We start from the raw sequence: 19,493 nt of genomic DNA, 5'->3' as shown, positions 1-19,493 counted from the left end.
GATGTCGATTACTCCCGCAGCTGTTCAGATCCTATCAGATTAAATGACCTGATAATAGTTGATGCGATTGCGCTGAATTGGTGACATGAAAAGACAAATATGGCACTCAAAGTAATTAACAAGTATATTACTAAAAGATACTGAAAGATTTGTGTGTTGACAGTGAAACATTTAACTTCATAATAATAATAATAATAATAATAATAATAATAACAACAAATCTTTAAAACTGCTGAGACATGTTAAAAATTTTTGCTATCTGTACATGTGTTTTGTAAGAAATGTATATTAATGAAAGATAATCAATAAAGAAAGATCAGCGAACCTGTTTTCCTGGGTCTGTATCAATGAAGCATCACAGCTGCGTCTCATGATGTTTGAAGAACCCATCTGCGCCCTTACATGACAGCAGCACACTGATGGAAATGCAAATGAAATTCAGTTTCCAGTGTTTATTGCACAGGCATGCAAAGTAACAGAAATGCAGTTATATGGGACTAATTTGACTTTCAAAAAATTGAGACGATGCCTGTCAGATGATGTGTGGGTTTGCTTGACCGTGGCTATGAAAAAAGGGTGATGTGTTACATGATAGCAGAGACAAAGCAGACATTCAGGCCAGTGTTCAACCTGCAGACCTGCCTGAACGTCTCACCTTGGTTAAACAGTAAAGAAAAGCAGATGGGAGAACAGAGCATTGACTCACTGTGGGATCAGAGGTGCACTGTTACCCACCCACTGCATGCAAATTTAACGCAGAATACATTTCTGGATATACTAGTCTTTTTTTTTTTGTTGGTCAGTCAGACTTCGGTGATCCCCTGATACCACCATGTCAATGTTTTGTGTGAAATAACTGCTGGAAGGTTTACCATGAAATTTGGCAAGAACATTCATGGTTCTGGGGAATTAATCCTAAAAACTTTGGTAACCTGACAAATATTGCCTGAAATCATATTTCCCTCAGGAAAAAATGTTTTAACTTACCACCTAGTGCTACCACCATCTAAATTTTTGAATTCGTCCAATACTTATGATCAAATACATGAGCGCCAAACAGCAAATATTAGCATGCTAACACGTTAAACTTATATGGTGATTTTCAACATTAAACTGCTAAACATCAGCATGTTAGCATTATCCTTAGCATTGCATAGCATAGCATAGCATTTAGCTCAGCACTGTGTTCAAGTAAGTGCAGCCTCACCGAGCTGCTAGCATGGCTGTAAACTCTTGCTTTAATATTGTGTCCAGTGGCATTTGCAGCCATCATTTCTTTCATACACTCAGATATCAAACAAGATGCAGAAATAAGGATGAAGATTTGGGCCCTGCATGTATGTTCTGGTCCTTCTTAGTTAATCTACCTGCAGGTATTTCAGTAAAGCCTCAGGAGTGTTTTATGTTTGCAGGAGAGTAAACCTCCCAGGAGAACCAGGACTCATTCACAAACAAAACACTGTAAATCTGAATGATGTTCAAATGAGGGGATTTCAGCTTTTGTTTTTAATGGCTTGTCAAAGCTTTCATTTAGTAAAATTTTAAAAATAACATGCAGAACCATATACCAAGAGTCATCAAACACTGCACAAGGACATTGTGTGGTATATAATTACAGCCTTTTCTATAACCTTTATGGGTCACAGAGCAGCTAGAATTATTATACAGCCCTTGTGTTTAGGGCCTCCATGTAGGCACAGAATAGAGAAGCTTTGTGAAGCTTTCCTTTTTGTCATCACATTTGGATAAATGGTGTGCAAAACTCTGAGCTCATGCATATATATGGTCAGTCAAATGATTCTTATGAAAAACAGATCTGTCGAGTCCACTTGCGATGGCTTCTAGGTCAAAATTATACACACTGTATTTGGGGAACCCTTGTCAAACGTGAATAAAATGCCTAGATAGATTTCAGGTTGATAGAAGCAGACAAAAACTCCAATACTGGGAGTATTATCACAAATGAGTAACATATCTATCTAACTGGATTTGATTTAGACACACTACATATGAACAACCTGGGGCTGATCAAATGATTAAATATGCACCAAATATACAGTATTGCAGTACAGCTTCTGTCTGATGGGGGATTCCTCAGAGGCAAACACTACTGTATTCCTTCGCTGCCACATGCACTGACCACCAGTACCTCATACTGATAATAAAAGGTGCTTCGCTCCAGTTCAGACAGTGTCTCCCAGTAGCCGCACGCATTGGTGCAGCGCTGAAAACTGCAGCCCCATTAAGACTCTCAGATTTGGCTTTATAAATATCAGATCACTGTCTTCCAAAGCCTTACTGATAAATGATTTGATCCTTGATCATAATCTGGACACGATTGGTTTATGTGAAACTTAAAACCAAATGTTAATTGAAGATTCCCCACCCGACTATGACAAAGCTGTGAAGTCTATTTTCAAGTTAACCTCTAAACGGGATAACAAACTGAATTTATTTGATCTCGATCAACTACAAATTGCTTTGCCCAGGGAAAAGGATCCCACCTTGTGGTACTCTATGGACCGGCGGACAATCACTTTACCTCATTAAAATCTCAGTTATTGGTGATTTCAATATTAAATAAGGCCTCTAAGTAAAGCCTTTTTTGGCACTCATTGATATTTTTGGTTTCTCTCAGGCTGCACATAAACCTACTCATTGCAGTGGGAGTTGCCATTTTAGCTTCGCTTCCTTTCCTTCCTGATTAACCTAGCTGTTTGTATAAAACAGATTTACTCTGCAAATCTAAGCAAAAAACTCATATTTTGGCCATCACTTTCAATCAGTGCTCATCCTTCGATACCTCAGTCCTCGCTCCTGATGCCACCAATCAAACTGTAACCCTCTGAGAACCACTGCATTTCTCTAATTTCTGCTTTTGTTTCTGTTTCCCATAAGCTGCCAAGCTGAGTGTCTCTTTATTCTTCTCTCTTCACTCAGACTCCTCTCTGCTGGTCTCTCTCTCTCTCTCTCTCTCTCTCTCTCTCTCTCTCTCTCTCTCTCTCTCTCTCTCTCTCTCTCTCTCTCTCTCTCTCTCTCTCTCTCTCTCTCTCTCTCTCTCTCTCTCTCTCTCTCTCTCTCTCTCTCTCTCTCTCTCTCTCTCTCTCTCTCTCTCTCTCTCTCTCTCTCTCTCTCTCTCTCTCCTGGCTGTCGGTGCTTCATCCAGACGTTTGGATTTGGATCATCGCCCCCCCGGAGATTCAGCCTCTCATCCTCTCTCTCTAGTTTGCATGCTATCATGTCTCTGTGTTTGTCTTTCTCGCCTCGCTGTGTGAATGCTGCCTCTTCTGTGTCTGTGTGGTCTGTCCTCCCTCCAGGTCTCGGTGGTTGAAGAGATCTTGTGGCTCAGGTTCTTTTGGGGGGGAATTCTGGGCTATATATATAAAACTGAGTGATCACAGCTTTAGAAAACGGCCAGTACAACCTGTAATCCCCTTTTTAAATAAGCATGTTGCACGTTAATGTCCCTGTTGTAGGTGGATAATTATCTCAAGAGACTTCCTTGTTGAATAAATAAAAATAAAAATTAAGACTTACTTAGTAAACACAATTTAAACGTGTGAAAATCACAGGACGGCCCCTTTAGTGAGGTGAATTTTTAAGTTGTGACATTTGGCAAAAATCTGTTTCTATGATTTAAGTTATTTTGAGTGGCAGAAAATTAAAATAACAGAAGAAAATAGTGCAAATGTTCTAAAAAATCTTTACTCCTTAGAAAAAGGTTTTTTTTTTCCTGTGTTTCAGCTGCAACGCACATAAAATTCACTCATTCATTATTAAAACATTAGGCACTATCATCTGACACAGGACCTATAGCTGCAGTAATGTTAAACAATAGTCAAGTCGAGTTGCTCTGAAGTTCACAGGATGTCCAGTAATCCTCATAAAACAGTATAGTGTAGTTTTTACATGTGCACATGCAAAGAACCGACTAAGTGTCGCGAATCAAACTTGTGACATCATACAAAACTACAACAGGCTCAGTTGCACTGAAGCCTTCTCGAGGACATTAAGATGTGAGGAGACGAAAGCTTAAAATAACTTGAAGTCCTGACTGAACATTGTTTAGCTTTGACCTCGCTGCAGCATACGACAGTGCAAATTTAAATTACGTCCTCCATCACAAAGCAAAGGCAACAAAACAAGAAAATACGCGGATATTTTTCAGTCCAAGTGCTTTGTTTTAACTGTTTTAACCGTTTTCCAGTCAGACGTGAAACGGTGATATCACACAGCTGTTTCATGCTCCACAAAAGGTGTGTGAGCGTCGGGAAGAAAGCTTTCCGTCTCCCCCTGTGATGGTCCATCCTCTTGAGGGAATGCTAAGCCATTGCTTTCTTTGTGTTGTGGAGGCTGCCTTGGTTGTGCTGAGAGCTGTAAGAATAATTAAAAGGTAAATATCGAAGGATGGATTAATTAACTGATATCATCAACAAGTCAAAACTATGTGTCACTGCACTTACTGACCTCTGCCACAGAAAGACGGCTAGTTAGCTGCTAACGTAGAGCCTATATCAAGGGACAGCTAGCTTGTGAGGTAGCCTTAGCTAGCCTTAGGTAAAACTAAAGTTTAGTTACAGATTTTCCCCGAGTGGTTATCCGTAAATGAAACATATCAGATTTAATGAACATTCAGTTTGTATTTCCACATAATCAATGAAAGCAACAGCTAATTCACTTCATTATGTAGAGAAAAAAATCAGCTAAACTCCTGCTAAAGGTAGCTAGCTTAGCAAGTCTCTCCAAGTCTCATTTTTTGACTGAGAAGCCCGACGCAGGGAGATACAGCAGTTTCTCTGAGCATCCTGTGAAGATTATCCAAAAGCAGACTACATTATCTGCATTTTCTGGTACTGGGTTCTATGGAAATGATTTTATTTTTTTCAGTAAAATAACCACAAATATTTTCTACTTAGCAGGTAACATGAAGTCCAGCTGATGGGACTGTCATCAATGTGTTTGGCCAATGAAATTCTGACCTGATGATGGAGCTTGAGGAAGAGTCCGGGGATCACAAAATGTTTGATATATTCTCCCTGTGATGATCTTTTTGTGCAGACCAGACTCAAAACTGAGCTTATAATCAGGCTTTATATTATGCTGCCAGCTGCAGCTTCATGTTCTACATTTCAACGTGATATTTCGTTGCACCGGTGGACGACTGCTACTAACCCAGTGTTTCTCAGGTCCGGTCCTCGGGCCCCACTGCCCTGCATGTTTTAGCTGTTTCCTGCTCCAACACTCCTGATTCAAATGAGCGGCTCGTTATCAGGCCACTGCAGCGCTTGATGACAAGCCAATCATTTGAATCAGGTGTGGTGGAGGACGGAAACATCTAAAACATGCAGGGCAGTGGGGCCCGAGGACCGGACTTGAGAAACACTGTACTAACCTGATGAGGAATAGGTATCAACATCACCACTAACGAGACTTTAAGTCAATTTTGACTAGGACTCATTGTACTCGAGGGAGTTTAAAATGCTCTGCTGAACTTAAACATCATAGTTTTGCTCACCGTCTCACCCAGAGGAGTCACACAGCAGAGCTTCTTTTTGAGGTGTTCAGGTAGGAAACAAAGCAGTTTCCCAAATACGGGGTAAATTGTGCCTGGGGTCACATCTTCTTCTTTCATGGGACCTAAAACATATATTTTTAGGCATTTTAAATGAGAAAAGGTTTTGGATTATAGAGAGCATGTGCACCTGCAAGACCTGGCCCACCTGTGAGAAAGCTGATAATCAGGCCTATTAGGATGACTGTGAAGCAGTTGAATGCGCTGTACCACATGTAGGACAAGGAATAAAATCTCTTCAGTCCAGAGGGTCGGCTACAGAGCAAAGAGAAATGATTAACTTGTGAAATGACCACAGTGGAAACAACACATGCTGTGCCGTCTGTATGCCTGATACCTCAGGGTGGCGTTGCTGAGCGCGGTCTGAATGGCAGCAGTGGTGTTGTCTGGCAGCAGGATGGCTCTGCAGTCCACTGGCAGCGTGCTGGAGCTCCGCGTGACGATGCTCCCGATGCTGACCCAGAAAGCCACAGCCAGACCCGCCCCCAGACCTGCCACCGCTCCCTGGTAACAACAGGAAAACAAAAGCTTAGCAGGTAGGAGGATGACTGATTTTAACTATCCGACTGAATTGCCAGAGGTTTCCATCCATTGTCAGAGCAGAGGTGGACAGATGGCACAGAAAGATGCTACAGCTTTTCATCTTATTATCAGGATATAACTACTTCTTTTTATTACCTACATGCTTTCCCCTTTAAATTAGGACTGATCCTCATTGTGAAACAGGTTTAAATGTATTGATGAACAATGATACGATGTGGGGGTCAGGGTCCCACACAGGGTACACGATAAATCTTAGCGCTCACAAAAGGATTAAAGGAACAAACCCACATTCATACATGCACATTTCCATCCACTATTGTTACTGCCAACTACTGTTGGCTGAAACAGAGTGCAACATCCCCACCCACATGACTCCAGCAGAGGGACCAGCTCGAGCGCAGACAGAGGACAACGGGACAGCTGGAGTCTTTGTATTTAACCAATTTTGCAAGGTAAATACATTGCAAAGCTAAGGGCTATGTGGCACACTGGTGGCAATGTCAGGAAATAACTTGAATCTGAGTGAAGTATGTAAATTACATGGTCAATGATTAAAATGTCCCGGAGCTACAGACTTATGAGAAGGAAGAGATACAAGTTTTTATATTTGATCCACGTGTGAACAACAGGCAGAAACAAGTTACGAAGGAAAAGTAATGTTAGTTAGTTGAATTCACAGCTCATATCCACACTAAGCCCTGTGTGGAGAGGCCACAGGTACTGTAGATATTGATTTTTGATGAGGTTCAACTTACAGTGGAGTTGGCCCATGGGAAGAACATCCCGAGACAAAACAGCCCAAGAATAGGACCACCAACCGTCCCAAAGATTTTCAAAGCCACCTGGAGTCCAAACACAAACACAATAAGTGCAAATTTAACAAAAAATGTTGGCTTTCATTTGATCGCACAAGCTGTGAGCTCACCTGTAGAACTGAATTGCCCATGAGGTGAGTGAGGTAGGCCATGGCCAGACACAGCAGCCCGTAGGACATAGCTTATTGAGGAGACACAAGTGGAAACTTTAGAACAAATGCGACATTATTATGCAGCTCTGCATCGTGCATTGCTGATATTAAGCTTCAGAGCGCTCACCTAAGGCTTTGGACAGCAGCATGGCTCTTGCCTCTGTCATGGCGGGGAAATGCGGTTTGATGAGGTCTTCCATTGTCACAGTAGCCAAAGAGTTAAACGCAGAGGAGATGGTGCTGCACAGGCAAAGCAGAAAATATACATGCCATTAACAACGTCTTTAAAATACACCCAGTAACAATCTGTGTAGATTAATGACCAAACTACAAAATCATCGCAGCATTTGAGAGTTAGTGTCAACGATAAAACAAACACAGTATATTTAATGTTTGACCTCGTCAGGTTTTTTGTAAATATCTGCTTATTCTGACTTTGATGCAGCAACATGTTTCAAACAAGTTTGGACAGGAGCAACAAAAGACTGGAAAATCTGGGATAAGATGCATTTTGTTAGATTTCTGAAGGTGTCAAAGTGCAATGACAAACATTTACTCAAAGTGATTTTACTCAAGCTGTCCTCAGGCGTTATAATCTCTTCATAGCTGCCTGTATAACTGAACTCTTTACAGCTTCTTTCTCTGCTTCTGGTCAAGGACACACAAAGTTTATAAGCTCACCTGTTGCTTGGATGACCATGACAACACATAAAGGGTTACATCCAAGTGTGATAACTGATTTTACACAGAGAGGTCAGAGCAATTGATATGTTGACTGATAGCAACAGAAACCATTTGGCTCATGTGCAAAACTCACTTGTGGATGCAGTTAGTGCAGCGAGTTAATGGCAGGTTTAATTGAACACTAAAAAAATAGACTGGCACTGTCATACCTGAGAGCTGCACTGAATAAACATGCAATGAAGAGTCCAGGCAGTCCGGGCAGACCTTGCAGCATATCCATCACGAAGTATAACACAATCTGTGGAAAACATATTGAAAATAAGATTTCTTCAAACCTTCAGTTTCGCTTGCATGAGTGTATGAGTCATGAGAAATGCAGTACAAATATGACAACGTCATGTCTCCACGATGGCACAGACAGCACATTTACATAACGAGCCCAGTGTGCCTGAAGGACTTACTATAAAATATGCAGACACTCATGCTGCTGTAGTTTGCTGTTAAGTACAGGTGCCCAAGAGGTTCTTTACATAACTCTGCATGAACTTAACTTTCATCCTTCATGCTAATCTCTTGAGATCAAAGAAGCGGAAGCAGGAAAGGAAAAATCATATCCCTCTTTCCCAAAACATGAAGCGTATGATTTTGTTAAAAATGATTCTAAAAAAAAGGAAGCAAAATAATACACTGAAACTCACTGCATCCCTTGAAGAGGTGCCCAGCTTGTCGGAGTGATCCTCTCCACAGTATCGTGCAAACATGACCAGTCCCATCACACAGCTTAGTGCCAGAGCCAGCTGCAGGGAGGGAAACACCATGTAGCAAGACCTGCAGAGAGGAGCGAGTGTTCAGTACCCCTCATTACTGTGGAGGTTTTGCATTGAACGATACATTTTTGAATGAACACATCTCAACTCAGCTCATAACTCACAACTCATGTTTGCTAATCAGCACTAAACACAAAGTACAGCTGAGACTGATAAGAATGTGAGTTTTACAAGTTTGTAGTCATAAACCAAAGTGTTAAACAAATCCAAATTTTGACCTGATGATGGCGCTAAATGCAGGGCTTAAAGCAGGAGAGGAACCTTTTTTCCAATCGTTTGTCCATTTCTCTTGGAAAGTGTGACACTCCACATTTACTTTTGTTTCTCTGGTTAAAGGTGAGAAAGTGTTTAGCTTTGTGTGAACTATGAAAATCTACATCCTGTGTACCTGACAGCTTCTCTCTCTGTGCGCGAGCTGAGATATCTTTGGACCTGAGCCTGGTTCACTCCGTACAGGGACAACATGAGGAAGACCCCACCAACCCCCAGAGTCCAGAAGGTGTGCCGCTCTGTAGGATCTGGGTTTAGGCTGAACACAAGAGAGAAAATACAGTATAGAGACGATACTTAGGTGAAGGATTGAGATTGGCATTTGCAGAACTGATTCCCACTTTACATATAAATCATGATGCGTTTGGTTTCTCCTCCTGATGCTGGTCACTCCCACAAAACTACAGTACAGACTCACTCGAGACCGGAGATGCGGTTTCCTTCCCAGACTTTCCTCCAGACTTCAGACACTCCCCCAGTCTGCTGCACTCCCACCACGATGACAGCCAGCTGCCCGGCAAACATCACGAGAGTCTGAAAGACGTCTGTCCAGATGACGGCCTTCAGGCCACCCTATCAGCAGATGTTAGATATGTGTCTCTGTTAACAGTCATGTCCTTTATATTTAACCTTTATATCAATGCATGATATCTCTAAAATATAGACTTATGATTCTCGACTTTCTGAGGTGAAATATACTGTATTTTGTTTTTGATTAAAGCTGCAGTAGGTAAGATGGAGAAGAGAGCAGACTTAGTCTGAAAATTTGAACCAACACAGGTTCACGTCACTCCCCTCCCCCTCCCCCTCCGCTGCACTCATGTCCTGCCTCCAAGTCCCTCCTCCCTGCGGCGTCTGCAACCAGTAACGTTAGCCTTAGCATCGGAAACAAGCTAACTCTGCCCATCCGCTACTCACAGTTGCTAACATACCGTACGCGTTGCGGAGTGTTACTGTAACAATCACCATATTAGCTTTATGGTTATTTGTTGTCTTAGCCATATATGCTGTTGTTGGCGGCGGCGGTATGGGCAGCTTCTCCTTTGTGATTGGCTGTTGCTCTGCCATAGCTTTCACTAGCCTCCTGACGCCGCTCACAGAGCTGTTTGACTGAGTGGCAGCCGGCAGCATGAGCGGAGGCGGCGGTTCGCAGCGTGTGAGTAGTGATTGACAGATGTCAGACGCTCCGCTGGCTCTGATTGGTTGTTTTGTGTCAGGCGCGGTGGATTCTTGCAAATCACAGTAGGAGCAGTAGGTGGGACCAATGGAGACATTTTTTTCACAGATTACATGTTTCATGTACTGCTGTCTGGGCAGAGGGACAGTTTTAGCAAACATGACAAAAAATACTTTTATACAAGTTCCCTACTGCAGCTGTAAGCAAAGTAATTCTGTAGAATTTTGAGCAGGGACGACATTAAAATGTATGAAAATGACCTTCAGTAACTCACCACTGTTGTGTACAATGTGCACACTAGTCCAGTGGCCAGCACTGCTCCCCACAATTCAAATCCAGTTACTGAAAGAAAAACCAGACACACGCTGAACCACAGATCCCATCTGTTTAAAATGTCTGAGTCAGAGCAAAATAGATGAACTTTTCTTACCTGTATTTAGTGCAAAGGCGGGAGTATACACACAGACTCCCATATAGATAACCTGCAGCAGTCAAACACAAATCAGAGACCATGCACTTCATAAAGGTGTGTAATGTAAAGATCTGGAAGGCACTGACTAGATGCATCTCTTGTATTTTTCAGGCTTTTTTACACACTGAATCAGCATCAGAGTGAGAGTTGAATGTGAAGGCTGATACCCACCATCTGAAAGATGAAGGTCAAAGTTCCACAGATACGCACTGCTTTGCTGAAACGCAGCTCAAGATACTGTAAAGCAAAATAACATGAAGGATAAACACCGTGAAATATGAACTCATTTAAATCCATTTCAAGCCTGAGAGTAAAACGGGTTCCTCATACCTGGTAAGCGCTGGAGAGCCGCAGTCTGTACAACACTGGAATGAAAACATGAGCTGGAATGAGGAGGCCCAGGATGTAGGCACAGCCGATGAACCAGTACTGAGTGCCATGAGTGTAGACTTCTGCCGGTACGCCTATAATCGCCACGGCAGACTGGAATGAGGCGATGAGCGACAGCGAAACGGGAAGACAGCTCATGCTCCTGTCCGCCATCAAGAACTCCTGAGTGGTGCGCTGACGCCCACCTGAGAGAGCATGGTACAGCCCGATGCCCACAGAGACAGCAAGCAAGACGCCAAATATCACATAGTCGACCACGGTGAAGTGCTTCTGGTGGGACGGGTCCATCTTTGCGGTCTTTCAGACTCGGCTGCAGCGGGAGAGGGTTTGGTTCTCCTGCAGTCGGACATTCAGATGGTTGGCCGTCTCCGTCCACACCCATCAGTCAGGAGAGTCCAGCAGCCTTGACAATGAAAACACTGATTAAATATATCTGTGTGTGTGAGAGAGGACACTTTGTTGACATTTAGCCAAAGTTTTAGCCTGCTGTTTAAAGGTGGGGGGAGGCATTCTGGAGACAGACTGTGTGATGACACGTTAGCATGCCAGACATACTGTCCCTCCCCTCCCCTCCCCTCCCCTCCCCTCCCCCATGTCCTGTGCACAAGCACAAACACCATGCTAATATTTTTAAGCCCCAAGCCCCTAAATTCTGTGGCCAAAGCACATTTTTGTGCCCTAAATGTAAACTTAATGGTAAAAATAATACAGAGAAGGCAATGTAACACAAATTAATAGCCCTCCTTAACTTTGATGCTTCAATAAAGTAAAATACATTGACAGGATTAATATGTGTAATTATTTATTTCAATCAGCATTTTGTCAGCATACTCATATCGATACTCCTCATTGGTTCGGGTCTTTATTGATACTCTTCTTTTCCATTAGTAAATAATTGCTTTTTTACATTTAGACAGGTAATCTGGGCCACCTACAGGGGATAGTGGTGGCCACAGAGTAACTTTTGATGGCCCGGTCATGGTTAGTGGTGATGGCTAGAATAATGTTGTGTGGCTCAGTCACAGTGACTTCAAAGCCAGGACTGTGTATAAAAACTTTTTTTTTTTTTTTTTTTAGTGCGCACAGAACAAACAGCTGGTGGCTGTGAGGACATACTCAGTAAATATCAAATTCAGCAAATATCAACAATCTTTCCCTTGAATGACTCACCGCACCGTTCACTCTATCCCACCCTTTTATGATAAACAAATCACTTTGCTTCACAGGCAAAGAAATGGACCAAAACACCTCATGTGCTCTCCTCATTCCCCGGATTCCTCTGAGCTGTTTTGATAGATTTCTGTTACTTCCCAAACAGATACGACGGATGAACAAATCACTGCCGTCACCTAAGCTGAACTGTTTGGAGCAGAGTAGCACTGCTACATGAGATAACCTCCAGTCTGTGGAAAAAAACCGAGGTCGCACAACCTCGGTGTCAACTTTCCCCCATTTGTGCCGATCCAAAAATACTGACTACTGGTTTGGAAATGGGAGGTGGCCTGCTGCTCTGCCACATGCTGCAACACAGAGACAAACAGCAACCAAACTTTGGTGCTTTAGAAGGTCAAAAGCGACAAAAGCCATGTCAGAAGCAGAAAAATTATTTTGAATTTTTTACTACAAGTATGCAGTTATTGTTCTTACCAAAACCAGCAAATACTTTGATTATGACGTAATTTGAGTTTTGAGGGTTTGCTGTGTTTATTTGTCATATGTGATCAACTCAATTTATCTGAGTTTTGGACAGCTGGTTGGACAAAGGCAACAATTCAAAGAGATGTCACTTTCAATTCAAAATCAGCAGTTTTTATACTAATGATAATAAAACTTAGTAGTAGGCTTATTAATAGCAATAATCAAAGGTGAAAACAGTTGGTAGTTGCAGCTCCAGTTTGAGGGGGTATGATAGTAAATTATTATTATTTTATTGACCATTTCTTGTCAATAGACTTGATCAGCTCAAACCTGAATATAACCAGAAAAGACAGCACAAAGCACAATAAACTCTATAAACCAATAAGTAAGCACTGCATGAATAGGAATAGGATATTAAAGTGACTAATGCTTCACTTAATGACTGCTGCGGTAACTTTATCTTTTACATCTGTAAATCATTTATATATGTATATAAAAAAAAACTAATGGTGCTCTTCCACTGTTGATTCATATCAGGAAGGGCTTCGTAGGAAAAACAAGATTCTCTGCACTTAGTGACCCTCAAATCTCTGACAACAGCTGCTGAAGAAGAAACAAGAACAGAAAAATATATATCATCACATGTCTGGAAAGGTAATGTTGTGAGAGAGTCATGAAGAAATGAAATACTGTAAGAGGAGACAGACTCACCTTTGCACGCCTGCTCTGCTGATATCTGGGTGAGGCTCTCTGTCAGTGGCAGCATGCTGCTTACTGACACATTCAAGAGCGCCACGCTAGTTAGAAACAACTTGTTTGGTTATCTTTAAGGCCAAAAACAAGGACAGCAGACAATACAATGGGTCCATTCTCTAGAATATGAACTCTTTAAGGTTTTATCTCCACTGCTGTGTCCAGAAAGCGTCACACTCACCTTCCACCTGGCTAATCTCTCGACCCCTGCTCCATGTGATCACAAATTGTTTTGAATCTTCTTCCGGGGTTGAAGCTGTGGGCGTTGCCATACGTGATGACGCAGCAGCCGCCAAAATCAAATATCCGCAGCTTGCAGCGGATATTTTCCTCTGAGCGCCTCCAATATTAAACACAATATAAAGGAAAACGCGTGAGAAACATGGAGGCAGCGTCCGCGACAGGTAACTCGGACCGTTGGAAACTAACTTAATGCTACTACTCACTGCTAGCTTAATGCTATTGTTAGCTAGCCTGTAAAGGAGTTTGTCGTAGTAGTTCCTTCGCTAGCGTTAGCTGAAGCGTTAACATCGTATTCACAACTTTACTTAATTGTCATTTGAGAGTCATTTGGCGTATTTCTTTTTGATTCGCAGGTGTTTTGAGTCATCTCAGTGTGCTGGAAGTTCAGGCGAGGAGCCGTAAGACTCAGCCTCAGCAGCAGAGTCGTGTGAAGGAGCTGAAGGCTAAAGCTGAAGCGCTGAGGATCCAGAGGGAGCAGCTGAAGGCAGAGATAGAGACGCACAAGGTGGGATGACAGGACAGATTGATTCAGTGTGTTCAGCTGACACCGTTTACTGTGACAATATTTTTACATTAAAAACAAATATATACGGTCACTGACATCCGCTTAGTTATCAGTGTATCAGGTGCACCGAACTAAGACTAATGCTCAGTCCAGCAGCTCTGGCTTCATCTTTACCGGTGGTTGAATGAACCTCAGTACATTTACTCAAGTAGTGTACTTAAGGACTAATTAGTATTCCTATTTTAAGCAACTTTCTACTCTTACTCTGCTACATCTCAGAGGCAAATATTGTACTTTGTACTCCACTACACTACATGTGTCTGACTGACTTTAGTTACCAGTTACTTCTCTGATTACAGTTTTTCCAAATCTGACAAATTGAGGGATTAAATGCTCATTTTATGGGTTGAAAATTTTTTAGAGATACCTGGTTGCCACAAATGTGATGATCTTATAGAATATGATGCATTTCTGTAGATTAAACTTCCCAGCAGCATTTAAAGTAGATAAAATTAACTCTAACTTAAGTAACCACAGCAATAAAAAAAAAAAAAAAAAAAAAAGATTACTACAAATTTTGCTTACTTACATTAATAGTAGTAATATTAATCCAAAACACTTTACACAATGGTAAAACACTGAGGGAGCCATTTTTCTTCATAATAAATACTTTCAATTTTAATAATTTAAATAAAGGTACAAAGTAACTTTATCTTCACAGTATCTTTTGAATTTATTCGTACTGGAACGTCAACTGAGAGCCAGGCCTAAAACCTCACTGGTTGGCTTCACTAACGCTCCAAATCCCTGCAGCCGTGTTCAGAAACACAGCAAAAGACTTCCCAGGGGAGTGGAGGCTGTCACAGCAGAAAATTAATGTTAATGGTTTTGGAATGAGACGTGTCTCGAGAGTGCTGAGGCAGCTCGCTGAGCACATTTCAGTGATTTTAAGAAGTCACCTCAACTTTATTATAAGTCACTCACTTTATAGATCATGTGTTTTCCTGTTGGCTGATGTGTCGGTGCTGCTTACACCATCCTGCCTCAGAATCTCCAGAAACTGAGGGCATCTATGGACAAACAGTGTACACGTGAAGAAGAAGATGAGGAAATGGATGAAGACTCTGAGAGCTCACAACTGCTGCGGCTGATGGCCAGACACACACAACTGAAAGACCTTCTGCATGCTCATCACGTCATTGGTACTCACCCATTTATTATGTATCTGACAGTGAAATGTTTCCATTAATGCCACCCAATTACGTATCATCATGTCTTTATCCCCTCTCCTCACCCTCTCCGTGCTATTGGCTGATGTCACTAGGTGGGTACAACGTCATGAAGACTCGTCAGGGTAAAGGAATATGTGTGTCACTGGCAACGTCCTATGAAGGCGTCTTCTTAGAAACCTACAACCTGGAGATAGACCTGAAGCCGACGGTGAGGATCAGTCGTCACAACATTCCCCCGTACATTCCCCTGAACAGCCTGGCTGAACAGAGCAACCTGCAGACAGACCTAAGAACTTTTCTGGACACCCTCAGCCAACATCTCAACGCCTTTGCTGGTCGCAAGCAGCAGCTGAAGCTTGTGAAGGTGCCAGATTTCTTATTTTTTTGTGTGTGTGTATGATTGTTAAATTATCTCACAGGATGAGTAGTTTGTTGGTCATTGTGAAAGCAGCTGCTGTGATGCTACCATTGAATATAAAGCTGTGAGTCTGAGGTGAGTAAATATAATTCACATTTCTGAAAAATAGTGAGATATAAAACTTTTTCCTGACAAGGTTTTGGTGATCTCTCATAGGAAGAGGAGCTATAATGATGGTAGCAGGAGGATAACATGCATGCCGTCTGTTCTGGTATGATGACACACTGACCCTGTCCCCCTCCTCGTTTATAGGAGCTCCACAAGTCTGTGGACGTGATGGAGAGTAATGTTTTGTGTTCAATATTGGTGCTGATGTTCACTGTGCCGAGAGACAAGACGGCTGTTCTCTGCACACTGGATTACATTGACCACACCAGATGTCTCCCCACGCGAGTCCACTTTGAATCTGAAGGTAGGATTTTCATGCTGTTTCCAAAGGGGACAGTTATGAATCTGTGCCAGAAAAAGCGGTGGGCGATTGTAAGGTGCATTTTCACTATTTTAACAATGAAAGAAGCAAAAAATAAATCCCATACACTGTCATCTGTTGGGAGAAAAACTGCACTGCTGGGACACAAAAGATTACCAAACCCTTAATTCCTTCTTTCCCATCATTTCTGTGTTCTCCCTTTACCATGTTCCCTGTGATTTTTATTCCTAGGATGGTGAAGGGATGACCTGCCCTACTCTGCCTATGATTGGCTTATCCTGATATTCTAAGTCACCACTCCTCCTGCCTAAACCTATGAAACCAGCCAGTGAAAGCAGAGTACTGGCCAATCAGAGACAGAGCAGGGCAGGCCATTCCTTCGCCATCCTAGAAAAACAAATTTGGTTTCACTGACTGGGTCTGAATCACCAGCTATAATATGAATATGTTTTTTTGCCGAGAGAAATCGTTTTTTGCATAATTTTGAAGTGAAATGACTACAGGTAAGGTCTAAGGAGTCAAACATAGTTCATATAATTCATATGATCAACAGCGTGCAGGACTCTTAGTTGTTCCTTATAGCAAATATGGTAATTCTGGTGTGATGAACTTACATTTCTTTGCACATTGTCCTGCAGAAAAATCACTTCCTGATTCTCCAGAGTGGAAGAATCCCTGCCGCCTGCTCATGGAGATTCCTGTGCACAAAGCTTTGATTGCCATGAGAAAGATGGGGAATATTGTGTAATTTATTCAGAAATAATTAAACTTTTCTACATTATAAAGAAAAACATCTGTACATTCTCATTGTTTGTAATAAAACACTGTTAAACTTTTCCTCCTGGCTGTAAATGTTGAGGTATTAAACTGAGTAAAAACTCAACTGTCCAGTTCCTCTATGGAGGCTCCACTTGTATTTGCTTGTTGCTTTTGTCCTTGAGGTTTTCTATGAATGCTGCCACCCTCTTGCGTAAAGTTTCCCTCTGAAACTGTCTCAGATTTTCCATTTCCTCTCGGGCTTTCTGCTGTTGCCTGGCCAGCTCCTTTTCCGATATTGAGTCAATAGTCGCAATGTTTTTCATCTGCATGAGAGACAGGCTGCTCTGGATGCTGTGCCTGTGTCTCACTGAAGTGGAGGGTTTGACTGACGGTGGCGGTGCTGATATCGACCGACTCTGCTCCACCGGTTCAGATCCCTTGTTGTGATACTGGGATTTGCTAGAGTACAGTCGTCTGCCGTCTGATGTCTGACTGCCTCTAATGTGCGATTCTTGGATTTCTCTCATAGCGATGTTGACCGTGGCTTTAGGCTCGCAGACTTTTACCATCACCACTCTTCTCTGTTCATTAATCAGCGAGTCTCTTCTCTGCTGAAGCACTTTGTGAGTGTGCCTGTACTGTTTGTCCAACATGTTCAGTTTCTGCTGGTGATCCCTGTCCTCCTTTTGGTTCAACACTCTCAGGTTTCTCTGCAGCACATCAGGTCTTCTGAGACTTTGATCCATTATATTCAAAGGCTAGAAGGAGAAATGTGGGTCAATTTCCCTCCATAATTCAGTCACTTTTTCTTTAGATTAAAGCAAAGGATGTCTTTTTCTTACCTGATTTGTACACAACGTCCTCCAGAGAACTGTGTTCTGCAGCTGTGTTTGCTGCTATGTAATTTAATATCCTACCGTATTATATCTGAAGTAAAGTGGATGGGACTGTTGGTCATTGTGTCCTGTCACATTCCTCAGAGATTCAATTTCAAGATGCCTCATGAGGGCAGTCACAGGTTTTACAACTGATAAACAACAATGTCTCACCTTGTGAAAGGTTCTTAGAGAACATCTACTCAGTATTTTAATTCTACTGCATTCATACGTGATGTTTCACTCTGGGGTCTGTAAGTTGTTTTTTTAGGTTGTACTAATGATGCTGGGACATTTTTAATCATAAATTACTTTTGAAATATAAAGGTAGTGATTTCATTTTTGTCTAATTAATAGTTTTCAACAGCAGGGTGGTCATTTATGTAATATATCTAACAACATATGACGGTAGTTTTTTCTCATAAGAATATTGGCAATAGTATAGCCACACTTTCTATGGCAGTAGGATTTTTATAATCTGTACATAATGTACATATACATAGTTGTTTTTCTATTCTGTCTCCTGTACACTTTTTTTTAATCTTGACCCTTTTGTGCCACCGTTTTTGCTTTTTCTAATACTTGCTGGCTGTAGTGACTTGTGGAGGGATTTTAGAAATACTGACGCCACAAACCCCACTGATTTATTTTTTAATTTAAATTTAAATTTGTTTCCCTAAATGATATGTACTCAGTTAAAATGATGAGTTGTTTGACTCAATAACAATTTGCAATGATTTTGATCATTTATGAGAAAAGAAAGCAAAACTTCTCTGGTTCCAGCTTCTCAAATGTGAATATTTCCTGGTTTTCTTCGTCCTTTATGATAGTAAACTGAATTTCTGTATTCTGGACTACTGGCTGGACAAAACAAGACATTTGACATATTTTGTGCTATTTGCTGACATCTAAAGGAATCATTTATTGGATGAGAAAAAAAAAACCTAAATGTTAATTATCATTCATGTCATTTTACTTTGATTTGTACAACTGCGATGTCAGTGTCAGCTATTAAAATACTAATTTGATCTCAGTGGACCTCAGTCAGTCCTCAGTGGACCAGCTGATGTCAAAAAGTCATTTATTTAAAGTTTTTTTTTTTTTTTTTCATGCGTTATTGTGCAGTTTCCCTTTAATAGTTTGCCTTGCCACATGTCGGAAAGCCTGCCCCTCTGCTGGTTTGATCCCTCCCGCGCTGAACTCAAGTCCAATCTGGAAGATGGAGCAACTGAACTTCCCAAAACTCGAGCAGTCATCTCTAAAGTTGATGAACTGTTGACATCTCTGGCTGGTAAGTCCATATTTTTAATGCGTTCACATAATTTACAGATGACACGACGATTCAGTGTGAAGTTACAGGCTGTCCTGAACTGTAAACATGTGCGTTTCGTGCTTATAGTCGTGTCTGTTGCCAATCTATAACATCACTTTAGATTAATCAAAGGTATTTTTATTATATATTAATTTTTTTCGGAATTTCCCCTCGAGGGACGAATAAAGGAATATTGAATTTTAACACGCGGAACTTTTTCACGCGCATGCGCGTTGCATAACGGGTCATAGCTGATTAACGTAATCGTGGAATTTCAATGTCATATCAATACTGAACTAATGTACTGTTTCTACGGCCTCCTCTTCTCTTTTTCACTTCCCCTTGGCTAGTTTGTCTGGTTAACGTGGTCGGCTAGTTCTCCTTAATAGTTTAGTTATTCTCTGTGAAGTTCACAGCCATTTACCT

The 19,493-nt window shown here is 41.6% G+C and overlaps 2 protein-coding genes across 7 annotated transcripts; one reads left to right on the top strand and one right to left on the bottom strand.

The window, feature by feature from the left end:
* Positions 1-2,970: 2,970 nt before the first annotated feature.
* Positions 2,971-13,689, bottom strand: slc5a6b (solute carrier family 5 member 6). Of its 5 annotated transcripts, XM_070979502.1 has the most exons (17): positions 13,475-13,689; positions 13,252-13,314; positions 10,843-11,305; positions 10,684-10,749; positions 10,471-10,522; positions 10,315-10,382; positions 9,282-9,436; positions 8,982-9,122; positions 8,465-8,594; positions 7,976-8,064; positions 7,210-7,322; positions 7,041-7,111; positions 6,871-6,957; positions 5,910-6,076; positions 5,721-5,827; positions 5,516-5,637; positions 2,971-4,374 (listed from the first exon to the last, which is right to left on the bottom strand). In XM_070979502.1, exons 3-17 carry the CDS (start codon positions 11,188-11,190, stop codon positions 4,228-4,230), a joined length of 1,863 nt encoding a protein of 620 aa, XP_070835603.1. In that variant the 5' UTR covers positions 11,191-11,305; positions 13,252-13,314; positions 13,475-13,689; the 3' UTR covers positions 2,971-4,227. The 5 variants fall into 5 exon arrangements, with proteins under 5 accessions (XP_070835603.1, XP_070835605.1, XP_070835606.1 ...); XM_070979504.1 differs by lacking the exon at positions 6,871-6,957; XM_070979505.1 differs by lacking the exon at positions 7,041-7,111.
* On the top strand, positions 13,536-19,040 carry cenpo (centromere protein O). 2 transcript variants are annotated; one of them, XM_070979508.1, is made up of 7 exons: positions 13,536-13,697; positions 13,890-14,041; positions 15,090-15,243; positions 15,366-15,637; positions 15,944-16,103; positions 16,760-17,503; positions 18,881-19,040. In XM_070979508.1, exons 1-6 carry the CDS (start codon positions 13,676-13,678, stop codon positions 16,867-16,869), a joined length of 870 nt encoding a protein of 289 aa, XP_070835609.1. In that variant the 5' UTR covers positions 13,536-13,675; the 3' UTR covers positions 16,870-17,503; positions 18,881-19,040. The 2 variants fall into 2 exon arrangements, with proteins under 2 accessions (XP_070835609.1, XP_070835610.1); XM_070979509.1 differs by having other exon boundaries at positions 16,760-17,507; positions 18,919-19,040.
* Positions 19,041-19,493: the final 453 nt, after the last annotated feature.

The sequence above is a fragment of the Chaetodon trifascialis genome, chromosome 14 (assembly GCF_039877785.1).
Source record: "Chaetodon trifascialis isolate fChaTrf1 chromosome 14, fChaTrf1.hap1, whole genome shotgun sequence".
NCBI lineage: Eukaryota > Metazoa > Chordata > Actinopteri > Chaetodontiformes > Chaetodontidae > Chaetodon > Chaetodon trifascialis.
This window is presented reverse-complemented; position numbering and strand designations above follow the sequence as displayed.